The sequence below is a fragment of the Musa acuminata genome, chromosome BXJ3-3 (genome assembly GCF_036884655.1).
Source record: "Musa acuminata AAA Group cultivar baxijiao chromosome BXJ3-3, Cavendish_Baxijiao_AAA, whole genome shotgun sequence".
Taxonomy (NCBI): domain Eukaryota; kingdom Viridiplantae; phylum Streptophyta; class Magnoliopsida; order Zingiberales; family Musaceae; genus Musa; species Musa acuminata.
In genome coordinates, this window is record NC_088351.1 from 38077432 (window position 1) to 38094593 (window position 17162).

At 36.9% G+C, this 17162-nt stretch overlaps 2 protein-coding genes across 3 annotated transcripts; one reads left to right on the plus strand and one right to left on the minus strand.

The window, feature by feature from the left end:
• The first annotated feature begins 3502 nt into the window (after positions 1–3502).
• Positions 3503–4271, plus strand: LOC135632387 (uncharacterized). The gene has a single exon (XM_065140925.1). The coding sequence runs from the start codon at positions 3597–3599 to the stop codon at positions 4164–4166; it is 570 nt and encodes a 189-aa protein (XP_064996997.1). The 5' UTR covers positions 3503–3596; the 3' UTR covers positions 4167–4271.
• Positions 4272–4998: 727 nt separating this feature from the next.
• On the minus strand, positions 4999–14767 carry LOC135581192 (glycosyltransferase BC10-like). Of its 2 annotated transcripts, none has more exons than XM_065140924.1 (10): positions 14375–14767; positions 14177–14293; positions 13987–14087; positions 12050–12121; positions 11871–11940; positions 11647–11727; positions 8479–8517; positions 6008–6073; positions 5680–5826; positions 4999–5583 (listed from the first exon to the last, which is right to left on the minus strand). In XM_065140924.1, the coding sequence occupies exons 1-10, from the start codon at positions 14636–14638 to the stop codon at positions 5404–5406; spliced, it is 1137 nt and encodes a 378-aa protein (XP_064996996.1). In that variant the 5' UTR covers positions 14639–14767; the 3' UTR covers positions 4999–5403. The 2 variants fall into 2 exon arrangements, with proteins under 2 accessions (XP_064996996.1, XP_064996995.1); XM_065140923.1 differs by having other exon boundaries at positions 11871–11952; positions 14375–14765.
• Between the last annotated feature and the right edge of the window lie 2395 nt (positions 14768–17162).

Here is a 17162-nt window from a genome sequence, read left to right on the forward strand (position 1 = left end):
CCTGCACTAAATCTTCAGGGAAATTAGACCTGCAAAAAGGGAATTCTCCAGCTGCAGTTCTTCCATATTGACCAGCACAAAGTACATTACTCTGGTTCATAGGTGCCAACGATAACTCAGATCAGAAGCTCTCCATTCCTCTGGTTCCGATGAAAGGATTCATGGAGGAACATAAAATGAAGTAATTGTGTCATTTATGGCGATCCCTGCCTTTTAATGGTCTGAGCTCTCCAGAAAACTGGTAGAGACTACAGTGAATTTTGCCTTCAAATACTGCATTACTATATTTTGCCATTTTACCCAATATTTCCTTTTTTGTGTGGTAAATTTCTACCAAGAGTATTAGTTTGTAGATTTTATTAATGTCGCCATGACTACAATAAAGGTATTACTGATAATTATACATTAGATTTGGTTAATGGAAATGAGGGTCTGAAAGTCTTGATGGCTGACCTTATGGTGATTACTTTGACAAAATAGAAATGATTAATCCTCATGTTATTTTTCTTATAAGATTGTTGCTATGAGTTTTGACTATAACATAATTCAAATATCGAAGGTAAGATTGGAATGAATCGAAAACAGGTTAGGTGATGATCTCCCAGTGAGAGATGATACAAACTTGAAATGTTGATGGGACAGGTTGGTGGTGGTGAATGTTCAATTTTTTAGTGGTGATGATACAAACTCGTGTGTTGGCTGCAGACCTATCATTGATAGCGAATCCCCAGCTATCAAAATTGAACTGGAATGTGCTGTCAAGGAGTACAAAGTATCAGTACCATACGCCGAAGTTTTTGGTTAATAATTGGGGAAATTCTTAAAAAAGTCCCTTAAAATTTTTTATTTTTTTCCTGCAAAAAGCACTGTTTTTTTAGCATTACATCACATTCTCTGAAAGATATGCTTATTTTTTGCTATGTTGTGTTCATCCTTGTTGGCCATTTTTCGTTTTATCACTCTCGTTATATGATAGTTGTATTTGCCTTTGAATATTTTTTCTGTCGCATTCTCCTAGAAGTTGCTAAGGCCCTTGAGCCCGTCGCACGTTCTTGCTCTTGTCTGTCGCTAGTATTGCATTGTTGCTTCGCTCACACCTCCCTTTATCCTTGCTAGTTAGAGCGTGACCCCATCGAAAAAGGGTGGTGTAGGCGGCATGGACTTACATGAACTCACCCACAAAATTGCCCTTATGAACAGTGGTGATCATGTACGGATTGCACTCAAGAACTAAGTAAACGTATATAATCTTGATCTCTAGGCCATTAGCACAAGGGGAGACACTGAGGGTATCATAAAAGGAGGAGGCGAACGGCGAGAGGGAAGCAATGCACAAGTGTTGACAAAGATGGATGGGGGCAATACTAGCGATAAAGGGAGGCTACTAGTGAAACAATAACATAGCGAATGAGGCCAGCATAATAACAATGATGGGCGACGACGAGGGTACGCTCAAGGGTCTTAGCATAATAACAACGATGGGCAACGACGACGAGGATATAAATTGATATCAATCGATACGTATTAATCTGATTAGATCATCAAAACAGATGAGTATCCGAAACGATAAACCTTAGATGATTCTATCCCACGTATGGAATATTCTACTTAATAATCAGGTTGATGTAAAAATTAAAATATATGATAATTAATTACTGACACGTCAAAGAGGAGGAGTACAAGAACAAGAAAAAAGAAGAAGAAGAATTAAAGCCACGATGATCATGCTTCCGAACTAGGAAGCAGTACACGAACAGTTCTTGCAATGAGAACCGGAGAATAGTCGAAAAGATTGTACAGTACTATTCCTGGTTGCCATGGCCATGATGAGTGTGTGCTCAAGAAAAGAAAAGAAAAGGTTGCAGGTGATCATGCTTTACGACCCACGGGGCACATGCTATTCTATCCTTTGCTCCTACAACGACGCCAAAGGCGAGGATTCGTGCATCAAATTTAGCCCACACATGATCGGTCCCTGGTAAAAGAAGATGCAGAGCATAAAGGACTGCATCTTTGCTTCCATCTTAATGCCCTGTCACTTTTTGTTTCTTGCCTCTTCGATTCTTGCTGACCTCGATGAGGGTGGAAAGGTGAAGCAAATTGGACGCCCACATACTCGTCGTCCTTTGCTATATCTATATACCTTTTAGTGGTCGTCTGAATGATCCACTGATCATTTTGATTTAAGATCATTTCTAACAAATTTTATATCTAAAATAGATATAATTGACTTGGTAACTTGATAAACCTAAATTGTTGATAAAATTAATACTCAAGTTTAAATTAATAGTAATTATCTCTGTTGAGACATTCTTATCTTGTACGATGTCTAATGTAATGAATAATAATTATTAAATTTAAAAATAATAATAATTAACTTATTATATCAATTTTAATCTCTGTTTACTTTTAATATATGATTAAATTAAAGTATTAAAATAAAATATTTTTTATTAAAGTTTAACATAGTTCAAATATAGTCGTCTAATGTTATCAACGGATAGTCGTTTCTTACTAAGTATTGTACCATGCTCTAATACTAAAATATCTTTGATACCAATTATAATGATCCAACTTAATAATACGTCTAACTTCCTAATATGTTAAGTCTAACCTATTAATTCAAAATTCCTAAGTCGAAACCAAAGTATTACAAAATTTTCTAAATTTGCTATAAAAACATTCTTAGATTCGTGTTAAAATTTATGAGGATAAAAAAAAGAGAGAATCACATAACCATACATCTTATACTTGCAAATAAGACAATCAGAGATTATTAATCTCAAGAAGAAGTCAATCAATAGTTTTAGTGGATTGATGTAGCCTGAAGGCCACCGTAAAATTTTTACCCAGGGTGTTACTCTTGTGTTTTATGAGTGGTGAGATCCATCACCAATCACTTACGGGAACTCGCACTCTGATCCATGAGGAATAATTTTCCTCTTTCAAGTAGTCCTTAGCTTCTGCCTATTTTTCATCCACTTGAGAGATCAATGAGAGGATGGAAGACAGGAAGAGCTAATGCAATAGACCCACCGTCGGAAACAGATCTCTTACCTTACCAAATTCACCTGAGAACATGTAACTTCTTCGCATAACCTGATGACTCACTAGCTTTCTGAGGTGTACTCAGCATACACAAGTTGGTTCTCGAAGTTGTCAAAGGTGGTGGGTCAAGTGACTGCTACTCCCATGGGAAAACCTTTCGACATATCCTCCAAGGAGATACAAAGTCGAAGACAAGAAGCAGCACATTCCGCTATCCCAAACCATGCAAGTGGGAGGCAGGAGAAGGAAGAAATGGATTCCCAGCTTACAGCCAGGAGAAAACAAAGATACCCCGAAAGCTCTCTCCACTTCTGGTTGTGAATAGCTCGAAGTTGCTCCTCCAAAAGGTGATGGAATGTTCCCACCGACCCTTATCCTCCTCCTCCCCATGCAAACCATTACCCTCAACAGCAATCAAATAAATATCTCCAGCGCTCATGGCTAATCCTAAGCCTCAAGACCTTCTCAAGTATTCATCTTTGTCCTATAAATGTCCCACCACGCTTCCATCCATGTCACTACCACTGTTCACACCTGAGTGACTAGCCATGGAGAAGCTGCCCAGGTCGCAAGTGGCGAAGGGGGCGTTCCTTCTCTTGCTCCTCTTCTTCCCCTTCATATCCTCGTCCCTGAGAACCTCTTACCTCTACTTCCTTCTCAACATCCTTATTGTTGCTCTAGGTGTCGAGGCCGGCTTCCTCGACGCCATCTCCAGGCATCAAGAGGAGAAGAAGGCACACAACACCGCGGCAGCTCCCACCGCCGGAAGTGCTGCACCCGTTGACGCAGCTAACTATGTGGCTGAGGTTGTCAACCCGCGTGAACGGGCTCCGCAGCAGAAGCCGGTGGGGCAGAAGTCCGCGAAAGTTGCGCCGGGAGAGCAGACGCTCAAGCGCTGCCCCTCCAAGCCGAGCCTTTTCTTCATCGGTGGATTCGAGGGAGACAGTGCGGGTAAAGAGTGGGAGGAGGACGAGGAGGAGGAGGAGGCTGGAGAGCTCAGCAAGCAGGAGCTGTTTGCCAAGGCGGAGGCTTTCATTGGCAACTTCTACATGCAGCTGAAGATGCAGAGGGAGGAGTCGTGGAATAAGATTCAAGGGCTTTATCACAGGGCTTTCTAGGCTTTCCATGATGCATGTTTAATTGCTTCCATATCGATGTGGCATGAATTATATAGCACTGTCATCCCGATCCTTGAATTATAACTTGCTTTTTTTTTTCTTTTATTAGAAGGGTCACAAAGGAGGGAAGTACCAAAACCATTTTTCTTTGGTACACCTCATTCTTTCATACATGTTTCTCTGAAAGATACATGTATACATTGACAGCTTAGTCAGGATGGTTTCTTTAAGGTGGAAGGTTGGGATATGATAGTGGAGAGCAGAGAGAAAAATTGAGAAAATAGAGAGCTGGAATGATCATTAATTAAAATTAATAGGATAATATATATTTTTTCTTTATAGTCCTACCAAACTTAATAGGTAGGATCTGTCCTATTCCTACTTACTTATTTCAAGCTATCTTAGTTGTTTCCATGTACAAAATGGCCCAAATTGCAAGATGCATAAGCTCACATAGTATCCATGCAGAGTATCTTGTCCTTGCAAGCAAAAAGATTATTTTTGTTAACGCAAAAATAATCTGATGCAAATAGTAAAGGAGTAATCTTACCTTGGCAGCTCAGTCTATCTGATGTTTTGAGTGCAGAAACTGGTGATATTAGATGAATATTGCTCCACTGCTTCCACTGTAATTTCTCAAAACGAATCAGGTTTCCATCCTTCTGCTTCTAAAGAAGAGAAATTGGAGCTTGGTAAATATCTCAAATCATTTTGAGTCCATTCTGCCATGAAACTTTGACCCATATAAGTGAAAAACAAGCATCTGAAATTAAAATAGTAAATGTACACTGGAAGAAGTATCTGTTTGCTTGTATGGAAAAAAAAATTGTAGTTGGTTTAAATTAAAACTAGTTAGTAATAAACACTTTGTATAAGCCACAAGAAAATTCGCTCTTTGTAAGCTAAACATCAGTCACACAAATTTTCACTATGAGATACCTTTACATTTTGAGGGAAGGGTTTACCCACGATGCCATTTTGTAGGTTCTACGCAGACCTGCATCTTCTTTCATATCAGTCCAATGATTTCTCTTTCAGATTTCGTATGGCATCAGTCTCAAGACAACGGTCGCCTTCCTGCTAATATATGAGGGTGGTGACAGGTTCTTCATTCATTTGTAACTTCCACAGGTCATCATGATCGGTTTTCCGAGTGTGAAGAAATGATCTGATTGCATCATTGAACTTGCAGAATGGCTGTAGTATTAAGCTACCCGTTCCAAGAGTTAGCACGAAATTAGGAGTTAGTGAACAAAAAAGCACCCGCATCGAATGGTCCAAGCAAACCCTCATTCAGAATGCGCATGGCAGCACTCCTGGAAAACTTTCTTGCAAATAAGAAGCACGGTACGAAAGTGCCATTGCACTGACACCACTCTGTTCGATATTCTGTCTCATAGTAGACATGATTAATGTTCTGCAAAGTGAAGAAATAGGCTTTTCTCACATAAAGAAAATTCAAAAAAATGCACTGCACTATGATATGTAAATATGAACAGTAGATGATACTAACCCTTATTTCCATAATGTGCTCCAGGCTCGCATCAGGAAACTCGAACGTCATAGGATGCCAACTTCTTTTGTCCTTCGTATCTATAGATTGGTTCCATGATGTATATGTTAAAGTTCTTCTCTCTAGTTCATCTTCAAGATGACTCATCTAGAAAAAGAAAAGCTAATAATCAGAACAAAAGAAAAAGAAGAAACATTTTATAGAGCTTTCCAAGTAGAACTCCTGTCGAAATGCCCATTGTGCAATGAAGATTAGATGCAATATACAGATAATAAATGCAGGATTGTGCCAGCAAAATAAATTAAAAAACCAAATCAAATCATCTTACAGAGAGTAATGTTTGCACGTAGTGTTCATCTGGTATACAATCATGTTCCTTCTGGGCAGCTTCTTTCTGCACAAACATAAATCAAGGATGACTATTGAGAGATCCCTCATGGTAAATTACTACCATCCGTCCAAGCTTAAAGATCATTTTTTGAAACAATTCATCCTTTAAAAATGTTTATGACATCGTGAAAGGTGGACAACATATGAGCGAACTCAGATTTGAACACCTGGCTTTCTGATAAAATGCAGACAAATTTCAATTCAAGAAATATAACAAAACACAAAGCTTTGTTAACTGCACAAACATGACAATTTTAAAATGTGTGCTCTTTTTTATTTTCCAATGAGATTATAAGCATTATGATTAGATCTGAGTCCAAGATAGTAGAAGTTCTGTAATGTCAGAACACTAACCAACAAGCCCATGTTAAGAGGCTTTCTTCATAGTGAGATCTTGTTAGCAATCTCAACTCATAGATGCAGATGTATCCATTCCTTCCAGTACTCTTGTTCTCAAATAAAGTATCTACACGTTACAAGATCTCGTTCATCAATAAACAAACAGCTTAGGTACCTGATCATTATAAATTTTATTTGTCCCACAGGTATGTCTTAACTTGTAAATCAATAATTGTAGAATTCCCACATGGTGTTATTTTTGCAGTCTTTTAATAGTTGAATATGAAGACCCTGAATTATGACATCTCTTTCCAGCTTTGCACCTTTTTATCTTCAGAAACTTTCCGAAGCTCACATGATTACAGGATCATCAAGCTTTTGACGAAAATACTGGATGTTCATTTTATCCATGTTCTTTGATATTAACTTGAGTGAAAATATCTCAAAGTATTGTCTTAAAAATATTTTTTAAAGTTCCTCTGGTAACAACTTTTATTCTCTTTAGGTCATGCACCATCAACTTATCAATTATTTATCATAAAAATATTTCCATCAATGGGTAAAATGTTTTAGAGGACGGACCTTGCTACAGTAGTAAGGTTGCCCCTTTGCATCCTAAAAGATCAGAGTTCAAATTACGAAAATAGTCTTTTTCAATATTTAAAGATAAGGCTGCATACATTGAGCCTCCCCAAACCCCGCATTGGTGGGAGCCTCATTCACTGGGCATACCCTTTTTTTAATGGGTAAAACCTACAACATGGCCAATGTAATAGTACCTTTTGAAGTTTCTCTAGTAATAACTTCTATTCTCTATAGGTCACGCACCATCAACTTATTAATTAATTCTCGTAAAAATATTTGCTTCGTTGTCAAAAAGAGAAGATATTTTTCTCTTCAAAAGCATGTGGCAGCTAGTTCTTTTGGTGAAAGAGAATATATGAGAGAAGAGAGGCTATCCAACTTGTTCATTAAGAAAACGAAAGATCTTTTAAAGGAAAAAAGAATAAAAAGTTATGTAATACAAGCAACAAGGCACAATAAAATGCAGTGCAGTGGGGATTAATCCACTGCACATTATTTAAACAGAGGCCATAATAAAAAGTATCTAGAAACTAGAAAGTTTTATTTTTTTAATAATGTTAACTTTCTGGGAGCGAAAATCACCATAGGTTTTTGAATGAGGCCTCATGACTGACTGTTTTATTGTAGATTTTGGAAACAGGATGTGATCAAATGATTCTACTGCCACAGAACAACTGGGGCAAGGAGCAGCAACCCATCCTTTCTGCATAAGCAAATCACTTGAATGGATCCAGTTTATAAGAGCCAAGCACACAAAGGACAGTCTTTGCAGAAACCAAGACAACCAAATTTGCATATGGATGCCAACGGGCTGCCATGAGTTGAGCAGATAGAAGGAAGCAACAGGGAATAATCGAGAGGAAGAGAATCTCCAAGAGAAGGAACCAGACCTCTTGTGATTTGTCTTGTGGTCTCCAAGAAACCCTAATATAATTTCTGTCCTCTGTACTATATTTTAGAATTTCTATTTTTCTAATTTACAGACCCTACAAATGTAACAGCTCCTTGAAATTGACAAAGCCCATGGCAGATTAGATCATCAGGTGTCGATAGAGAAGTAGAATGTCCAACTGAGGAAGGTATTAGCTAAAATGTAGCAGATGGACTTGAAAAAATATATATAATCACCATTTTCTCTCAAAGAATGTTTTATGTTAATCTATATTTACACCTCCTTGCCATGATCAGCACTCTGCAAATTGTGGAAAGTATCTTGCCTGTTTCATATATTTGCTTTGAAGTAATCTTACAACTCAAAAATTTTAAACAAAAAAATTGCCTGAATAACATTCAGAATGATGTCAATATATGAAAGCAACAACTTAATGGACATCATTAACATATCATAAATTAATGTAGCAAATTGAAAAGAGAGTGGTGGAATTGAAACACCAGATATATTACACAGCTACAAACGACAACTATTATAAGTTTATCTTACGAGGTTATCCTTTAATTAGAAGGATAATGGAAGAGTCTACTCACATTATTCTGTTTTGCACCAAGTGCTAGTCCTGTTTGCCGCTGCAAAGGAACAAGCACAATAAGAGTCTAATGGTTTAAAAAGCGAAAAATGTTGAAAGTGAATGACAAGTAGATTGAAACTAGTAGCAAAGACCAGATAAGAGTTTGCTATGTTCAGTATGCTGCCAAATTGGCTTGCTAATTTTGCTAGGCAAACATTAAGCTCTTGTATTTGGAAATCTGAGTTCAAAGGGAACTTGTGTATTGCAGACTGAATTTTTTAGAGCAACTGATATTAATAGAATAAATGCTGTCTGCAAAAGTAAAACTATATTTAGGAATAGTATGCAGATTCTGAAGATGTAACCTGTTGGCTACAGGATGCAAGTTAAGGACCAAGCCATTTTATACTTGTATAAAATGAATCCGAGATGCCTAGAATGAAAGGATAAAAGAAAGAGAGAGGAAAAAAAAAACAGACTAACAAGGTAGCTACCAGACAATCTACACTCGTATTGGATAGAAAACAGAAAAACTACAAGCAAGAACCTTGTCACTTCTTCTACCATTTAGCAATCAAACTCCTGTGATTAAGCCAATGAAACCTTATCATGTAAAAATGCGAACCTGTCCATCATTAACTGATTAAAACAATTATTTTCTGGCTTAAAATAAATTTTATCTAGGTCTACGGAGTTTTTTTGCTTTTCCCTGCAATCTTGAAGCCACAAACACAAAGTTGTCATAGCAACAAGATAGAGGCATGAATTAGTTTTAAATCAGCACATACTACTTTTGTAACACCCCTGATTAGTCTCACATCGAAAGTGGGCAAGATTAAGATTGACTTATAAGGGTCTGATGAATGTACTACTACCAACTTTAGCTTAAGCATTTTGGTCAGTGATTTAGACTAAACGAAGTTGATAGGCCAGTTAGCCCATCAGGCCCGAGTCATTATATTTGGTATCAGAGTCGACCTAGCATTTGGATATGGTGAGGGGGCTCGAGTAGGAAAGGGTTACCCGTAGACGGAGTCAGAGGACTCGTCACGGCGTGGAGCCACCACTGGGCTACGCCTCACATGCACTATGCTAGGGTTTGATCTGGGTTATGGTGGGGCTTGACGAGGACGTCAAGCCTTTAAGTGGGGGTGATTGTAACACCCCTTATTAGTCCCACATCGAAAGTGGGCAAGATTAAGATTGGCTTATAAGGGTCTGATGAGTGTACTACTATCAACTTCAGCTTAAGCATTTTGGTCAGTGGTTTAGACTAAACGAAGTTGATAGGCCAGTTAGCCCATCAGGCCCGAGTCATTATAACTTTAAACAAAGTTTTATTAGGGTAATCTACCTAAAGTCATTTCCTTAGCAATACTGAGACAACATGTCCTTTTGCTATCCGATTATCCTCAAAAGTCAGCATTTAAAATAAGATAACAGAAAATGAAAAATATCCATTTTCCTAACTGAACCAGTATTCACATATTAAAACTATTTTTTATCTCATAATAAAACGTTTAAAATTACAAGTAATGGTTAAATATGGGCTAATTACATATTAAACCTTGAAGTTATACCTCTTTAACATCCCAGTCCCTAGACTTCAAAAATTTACATTGAAATCCCTATAGTTATAAGAGTGAAACATCTAGCTGTATTTACCCTAATATCGTTTGTTTTATCAATGGAAATACGAAAACAATAAGAAAAAAGGTAATTTCAATGTCCTAGTTACGTTTTTTATGGTGGCAAACAACGACGCTGCTAGGGATCGCGGGTGGTTACTATGGATGAGGAGGGAGAGTGACGGCGCAGATGTTGACGTTCTGGATCTGTGTCAGTGTCACTCGACAACTGCATCGGTGTCGATGCAAATGCAGAATAACCCTTTCGTCGCTCTGCATCTGCGTCGGTGTCGATAACGATGCGGGGAAGAACAACGTTGTTCTGCATCTGCATCGACACCATGCAATTACCGAGCGATGCTAACGTAGATGCAGAGCATTGACATCTACGTCGGCGCCTCATCTCTCGCCGCTGCTCCTCGTTCACAACAGTCACCTGCGAACCCCAACGACGCCGCTGTCCGTCACCACCAAAAACGCAACTGGGACGTTGAAATTATCTTTTTGCTCATCGTTCTCATACTTTCGTCGGTAAAACCGACGACATTAGGATAAATGAAGCTAAATATTTCACTTTCATAACTATAGGAATTCTAATATAAAATTTTTAAGTCTAGAGACTGAGATGCTAAAGAGATCTAATTACAGGGGGTAATATGTAATTAACTCGATTAAATACTACTATTAGATTATGGTCGTGCTAAGAAAGGTAGGATAATGTTTTAATTGTACACTTCAAATTACAAGATGTCCTCCCACATAAGCTTGTCCAATAAATAGTCAGAATATGACCTAAATATCTTCCTAGTTTCATTCAAATATCTTACCCAGTTATTGATGCTCAAAATGAATCAATTCACAACAATACTAGATCCAGGAGTACTTCTATTTTCAATTTAATTAATTAGTACTAAAACGTAAAAAGTTTAGAGGGAGTTTAGGTTGCTCTCCCCTTTATCGAAGAACATGATGTGCCAAAATTTGCATAGCTGATGTAAATTCATCAAAGATAACCTCCAGAAAGCAACACAAGGTTGAGACTGAGGAAGAAACAAGTCCCTGTGGATAACAATTATTGCCTTTGTTCTTTAACCAAAAAATAACAACAGCTAACAACTAAAATCCCTAATTGCACCTGTGCTAAAACAATTTTGGAATGCATATTTATCGAAGCTAAATGGCATTTGAATTTTGACTGCTTTACTAGAAGAGAAAAATTAATTGTTTAGATTAAAAATATCTATGCTGAACCCTTTGCTCGATAGAAAAATCCATGATAGTGATTACATTAATCAAGCTTGAGATTTTCCAAGAACAGACTACTCTGAGTCTGACTACGCAGCACATAATATCTGTGTCAGAGAGATGAGTACAATTAAGGGCTATCGATATGTAAATCTCATTTTTCATTTTTTTTTCTCTTATTTAGAGTAAAAAGCTAGATACTCATATTGCACAAGTTCACAGATACCTCAAATTAGATAAAAATTTATCACCAAAGGTCCACAAAAGACATCAGAAGCAAAAATCTGAACCATGTACATAATTTTACTCCTTACCTTGCAGAATTTACTGAACACTGGAAAAACGATAGTATCAGCCACAATAGTCTCAGCATGCTTTCTAACCAAGGTTATCCACTGAAGGAAAGTGTTAATGTAGTTAAAGACATGATGAAAACTTAAAAATTGAACAAAAGTTGATTTCTTGTCTTCTAAATGAAAAAAAAAAAAAACCTACTGATGTTTCTAGATCAAAATACAACAGCTATGAATATGATAACCTGGGATCCTTTTCTCCATCTGTCCTTGGGTATTGTAGGAAACATCTTGGCATTATAACGTACATCCTTCCTGTCAAGAAAGCTAGAAGAATGACCATATAGCTTAGTCTTTTCCATGTCTACATTGAAAAATGTCAAAGCATAAGAACAATATGAAAAATAACCCTTTGGTAGCCTACCTATCCACAAAACTTTTTGAAGAAGACATCATGTAGCTATATATATAGCTGAAGTTGTAAAGAGGAACACAGCTGCCATATAAAATCAATGAATCAGAAATTAAAATGGCCAAGAACATCGGAAGTGATTTCAGAGCATCAAAGTTGTAAGACATCAAAAAAATTAAAAATGGCCTGTTATAAGGTGGGGAAGAAAAAGGAATCAGTTGAAAGTAATAATTGCTTGGCTATGAAACCAACGAAAAAAAATATATGGGATAACATTAACTTGAACATATTTGGAAATACTAAGACAACAGATTCTTCTTTTCTTTTTGTCTGTCCAGTGAAATAACTATTTCCAATTAGATTAAAGGCAGTTACATGGAAAATGAAATAGCTTCTTCATGCAATTTTATATGAATGTATTTATAGAATTGTAGTAGCACTAAAACAACAACAAACCATTCAGGTTACCTTAGAACAAGCCTCAATTATCAAAACACATATGCACCACTTATGACATACCATGCTAGATCCATAGAAGTTTGAAGTTCACAAGTCTCAACTCTTATAGGAGTTATATACTATGCGAGTCATGAAGATCCATTAGGGCTTCATATAATATATATTCATCACACCTATGATATGCCATGCTAAATTGAGATAAATTAGGAAGCTATAAAGCCTCAACTCTTATAGGACTGCAACCATGTGAGATATGACAATCCACCAAAACTTCATATAACAGAATCACAAACTTATCCTTCTGTATACAAGCAAAAGTATGATTACTAATGACTGATTAGAATCCCAAAATATACCCAAATAACTATCCAATCAAAACAATGGGATACACTTCCAAGTCAGATGATAGACAAGCTACTGATCCACAATGGATTTACTTAGGGTTGAACATTCAACATTCAATCAATGTTTTTGAAATATTAGGAAATTAGGACTCAGTCAATAAGGCTTTTTCTTACCCCAAAAAAAAAATTTTTGGTTGATATGCAGTCTTTGTAGTATGTTATTATAGAAGAAGGCCCTATAAAAAGTTTAGTTAGAAATTAGAATAACTTTTGGTGTTTAGAAATGTCTTCCAAAATTTAAGGGGATTTTGACAATTGTGTTGATTAGCTTTCAATGAGAAAAAAAATATGCATAAGATATCCTTTCTACCTTCATTGCTCTTCTTTTCTCAAGTATGTTTCTAGCTTTTTCTCTTAGATTTCTTTAAAAAAAAAAAACTATTGTAACCAATACTTGGGGACAAATCACATTGCTTAACATTTACAATAAGCATAAGGTAGAGGTCAATCAAAGACCTTTCTAACTAATTGATAGGAATATTCCGAACTATCCAAACTATGATTTTAGAGTAATGGCATACGGCAGGTATCAACAAAATCAGGAAGACCATGTCGTAGGTTCAACATTTATTTACAAAAGTTAAATTTCTATCGTAACTTTTTTTGGGTTAGCAATACATGTCTATACTGTCAAAATTTGATGCAACAACAAAAATTGGGTTTCTAAACCTGATTAACCTAGTTGTTTCTCTTTTTGCAAAGCTTGCATCTCATTGCCGCACATGAGAACAGGACACACATGAGCAAGTAAATAAAGTGAATATTGGTGCAGATGTTGTTTTAGTTCTACTTAAGACTGAGTATCAAAACTAGGGAGTAGGATTCTTTCAAATGACAAATGAAAAGATTCCTAAAGAGTTGGTGCTAGACATTTCACAAGCTTATAACTGAAAAATTAAATAAGAAACCACATGGAAATAAGAACGTCATTTCCACAGACCACATGCTTCATTTTCCGATCAGACATAAGCCCTAAAATATATTTTGTTTAATGCATATCATAAAACAAAAACAAAAAATCATGGGATAGACATGAAAAAAAAAATGGTATTAATCTCCAAGAACGACTCGAGAAACACCCACTACCTATCGGAGATCAAGGCAAACCGTTGGTTAGCCGGATCCTTGAGGGCCACAGCGAGCAGCAACCGCTCTGCTTCGATCATAGTGGCCTCACCCCACACCACCTGCAAACCCCAAAACCTCTATGCCACAACATCAAAATTCTGCTCGAGATTCAAATGATAAAATAATAACTCAGAGAGGATTGCAAGACCCTTATGCCATTCTGAAGCTGACGGCCAAAGAAGAACGGCGATCTTGTCGTCGTCCTATCGAACACAAAGCCCGGCTCCGAGTGGATATATATCGAGTATTTCTCCTCTTCGGCTTTCTGCACAGAGCACCAACAGCAAAACTCTAGATCGCATCAAAGAAGAGAACCGGAGAAAGGGATTCTTGACGATGGCGATGCCTGGAAGAAGGTGTGCCAGACGAAATCCAGCGGGAGATTGGAGCGGGCGAGGAACAGGAAGGCGATCTTGGGAGGGGCGAGCAAGGGCACCTCCACGAGGTCGACCGGGGAGGGCGATCTCGAGCAGATGCGGATCAGCGTGAGCGTGCACGCGAGCACCGACACGCACAGGATCAGCTGCAGGCCCAACCGGAGCCTGCTTCGGGCGACGGGCAACGCGGCCAACGCCAGCGACGACGACGACGAGGGCGCCCTCTTCTTCATCGTCGCCGTCCCGGCGATGAAAGGCTTCTAATTCGATCGCCCACCGCGATGCCGCCAACGGCTTTGGTTTGGGTCGATAAATATATAGTGGAAAATGGTATGCTTATTGTGCTTTGAATTGTTGCGCGTAATATAACTAACAAATATTTCGTTTGAAATCTCACGAGTTTGTGGAGTCGATCACAAACAAATACGTATCGATTTGGTTAGTACTGTTCCAAAAGCATTTTACGAATCTCAAAGTACAATAAAAAGGGGAAATTCTAAAGGAATTAAAGTACTTGTCATGCAAAGATTTGTTGGAGAGTGTCTTTTGGTTGGGTTGGAAGGGAAGCATAAGACCCACCACTACTACACGGAGGAGAAAGAAAGCATGGGGAGAGTAGTCACACGTCTTCATTTGTGTCAGCTCACATAAGGATTCAAGGTTCCTCTCATAAGGTGAATGATCCTTGAATCTATCCGTCAACAAGACTTGATATCAGCAAAAGTATCTAGAACTTTCATTTTAAATATTTTCCTTGAATCATAGTTATCAGAATCTGATAATACCAATTAAATAGATAAATCAAGAATCGGACTTTGAGCTAATTATATATTACTTTTATACTTATCTATTTTAGCATCTCGATACTTATATTTTAAAAAGTTATATGGATATTCGTTATGAAAGTAAAACATATAGATCTATTTATCTTAAAATCATCAATTTTATTAATAAAAATATAAAATTAAAAATTAAAAGATAATTTTAACGTTTCAATTAGTAGTGATGGACAACATCTGTGGTAATGAACGATAGTACCCCTTGGGACTATTATGGAGGAGGAGAGCGACGGTGAAAAGTAGGGCCACTCTGTATCTGAGTCGACATCGACATAGACACCGAGCGACGCCGCTTGACATCTACATCGATAGCCCTTTCATTGTTCGGTAACTACGTTGATGTCAATGCGAATGCAAAGTAATACTCATTTTTCGTCGTTATTCTCTTCATCCACAACAGTCACCCGTAACCTTTAGTGGTATCATCGTCTACTACCATCGATATTATATGTTATCACAAACTAGAATATTAAAATTTTTATTTTATCTTTTATTTTTATATTTTTGTTGATAAGACCGATGATGCCAGGATAAATTAATCTGGATGTTTCACTTTTATAACTATAAAAATATTAATATAATTTTTAAAAAATATAAAAATATAAAATACCAAAGATAACCCACTACAATGGTTAATATATAATTAAACCTCAGTTTCGATTGCATGATATTTTGAATCGAAACAATCGACTTGCTCAATGAAATTGGTTTCTCAATACACTCTATTTTTTTATATAATATCTTGTCAAAACAAATATATTTATATTTAGACGGAATAATTCATGAAATGGCATATGAGTCCGATCGACGAAAGAGAAGGTTGTCACCACGGATCTACCATGATCAACTACTTTGTGAAACCAACCTCCGCACCGTCCTCTTGACATGACCTATCTTGAGAGAGACCTGCAAGCAAAGCCAATCCTTCCCCATTTCGCACATCCTTCATCCAATAATAAATTTATCACATATATATTATCCGGGAAATAATATGAATTATATTAATTTTTAGAATATGATGATTCATTTGAACCTTGTTTTGAAAATGCATGTTTAGGTGAGATTAGACTCACCCCAAATCATCAACATATTGAATCATAATTACATGTTTCGTTGACTGAATCATAATTACATATTGAATCATAATTACATGTTTAGGTAACAACAGCTCATGTATGCCGCACTCGTTGACTGAATCGCACTGACTTTGACTTTGAGAGCTCAATCAATGTGGTCATGTCGGCAGTAAGCAAAGTCCATTTTCGCAGACTACAGTGGAAGAAGATACACACAAATACTGTCACGTTTGAACACGGAAACTGCACGGCGGCTGCTGAGGCGAAGTCATGGCGAGAACAAAAGCAATGTTAGAAGGCACAAATAGCAACGAATTATGGTTGAAATAATTAATTAGCAACATAAATAATTTTCTAAATTATATGTCCAATGACGATAATATACAGTCATTTCCGATTTAGTCTCACATTAGAGTATGTGGTTCTTGAATTATCAGAACCAGTTGAGGTCCTAATCTTATGATCATCTTATGATTAAGATACCCAATTTGCAACTTTGTTTTGCATCATCCTATTACATGAACACATTATCAGAAATCATATTTTATTTGTAGGATACATTTGATGTCTTTTTCTTTTCTTTTTAATCAGGAGAAGACTACCTTGCACTTATGCACTTTCCAGGGTGGAAGAACACCATCTGAGTATTGTATTGAGATGCTGCTCCATATTAAAGGGACACACTAAGGTTGAGTTGTTTTCGGTCTTTAAGTCTCTTTGATGAATTTTTTTTATTTAAAGTTACAGTTGATTTTTTTTTTCTCTAGTGAAAAAGTAAACAAAAAAAAAATACTAGAAAAAAATATGTTTATTCGTGAATACTTAGGTATCGTTTTATTAGA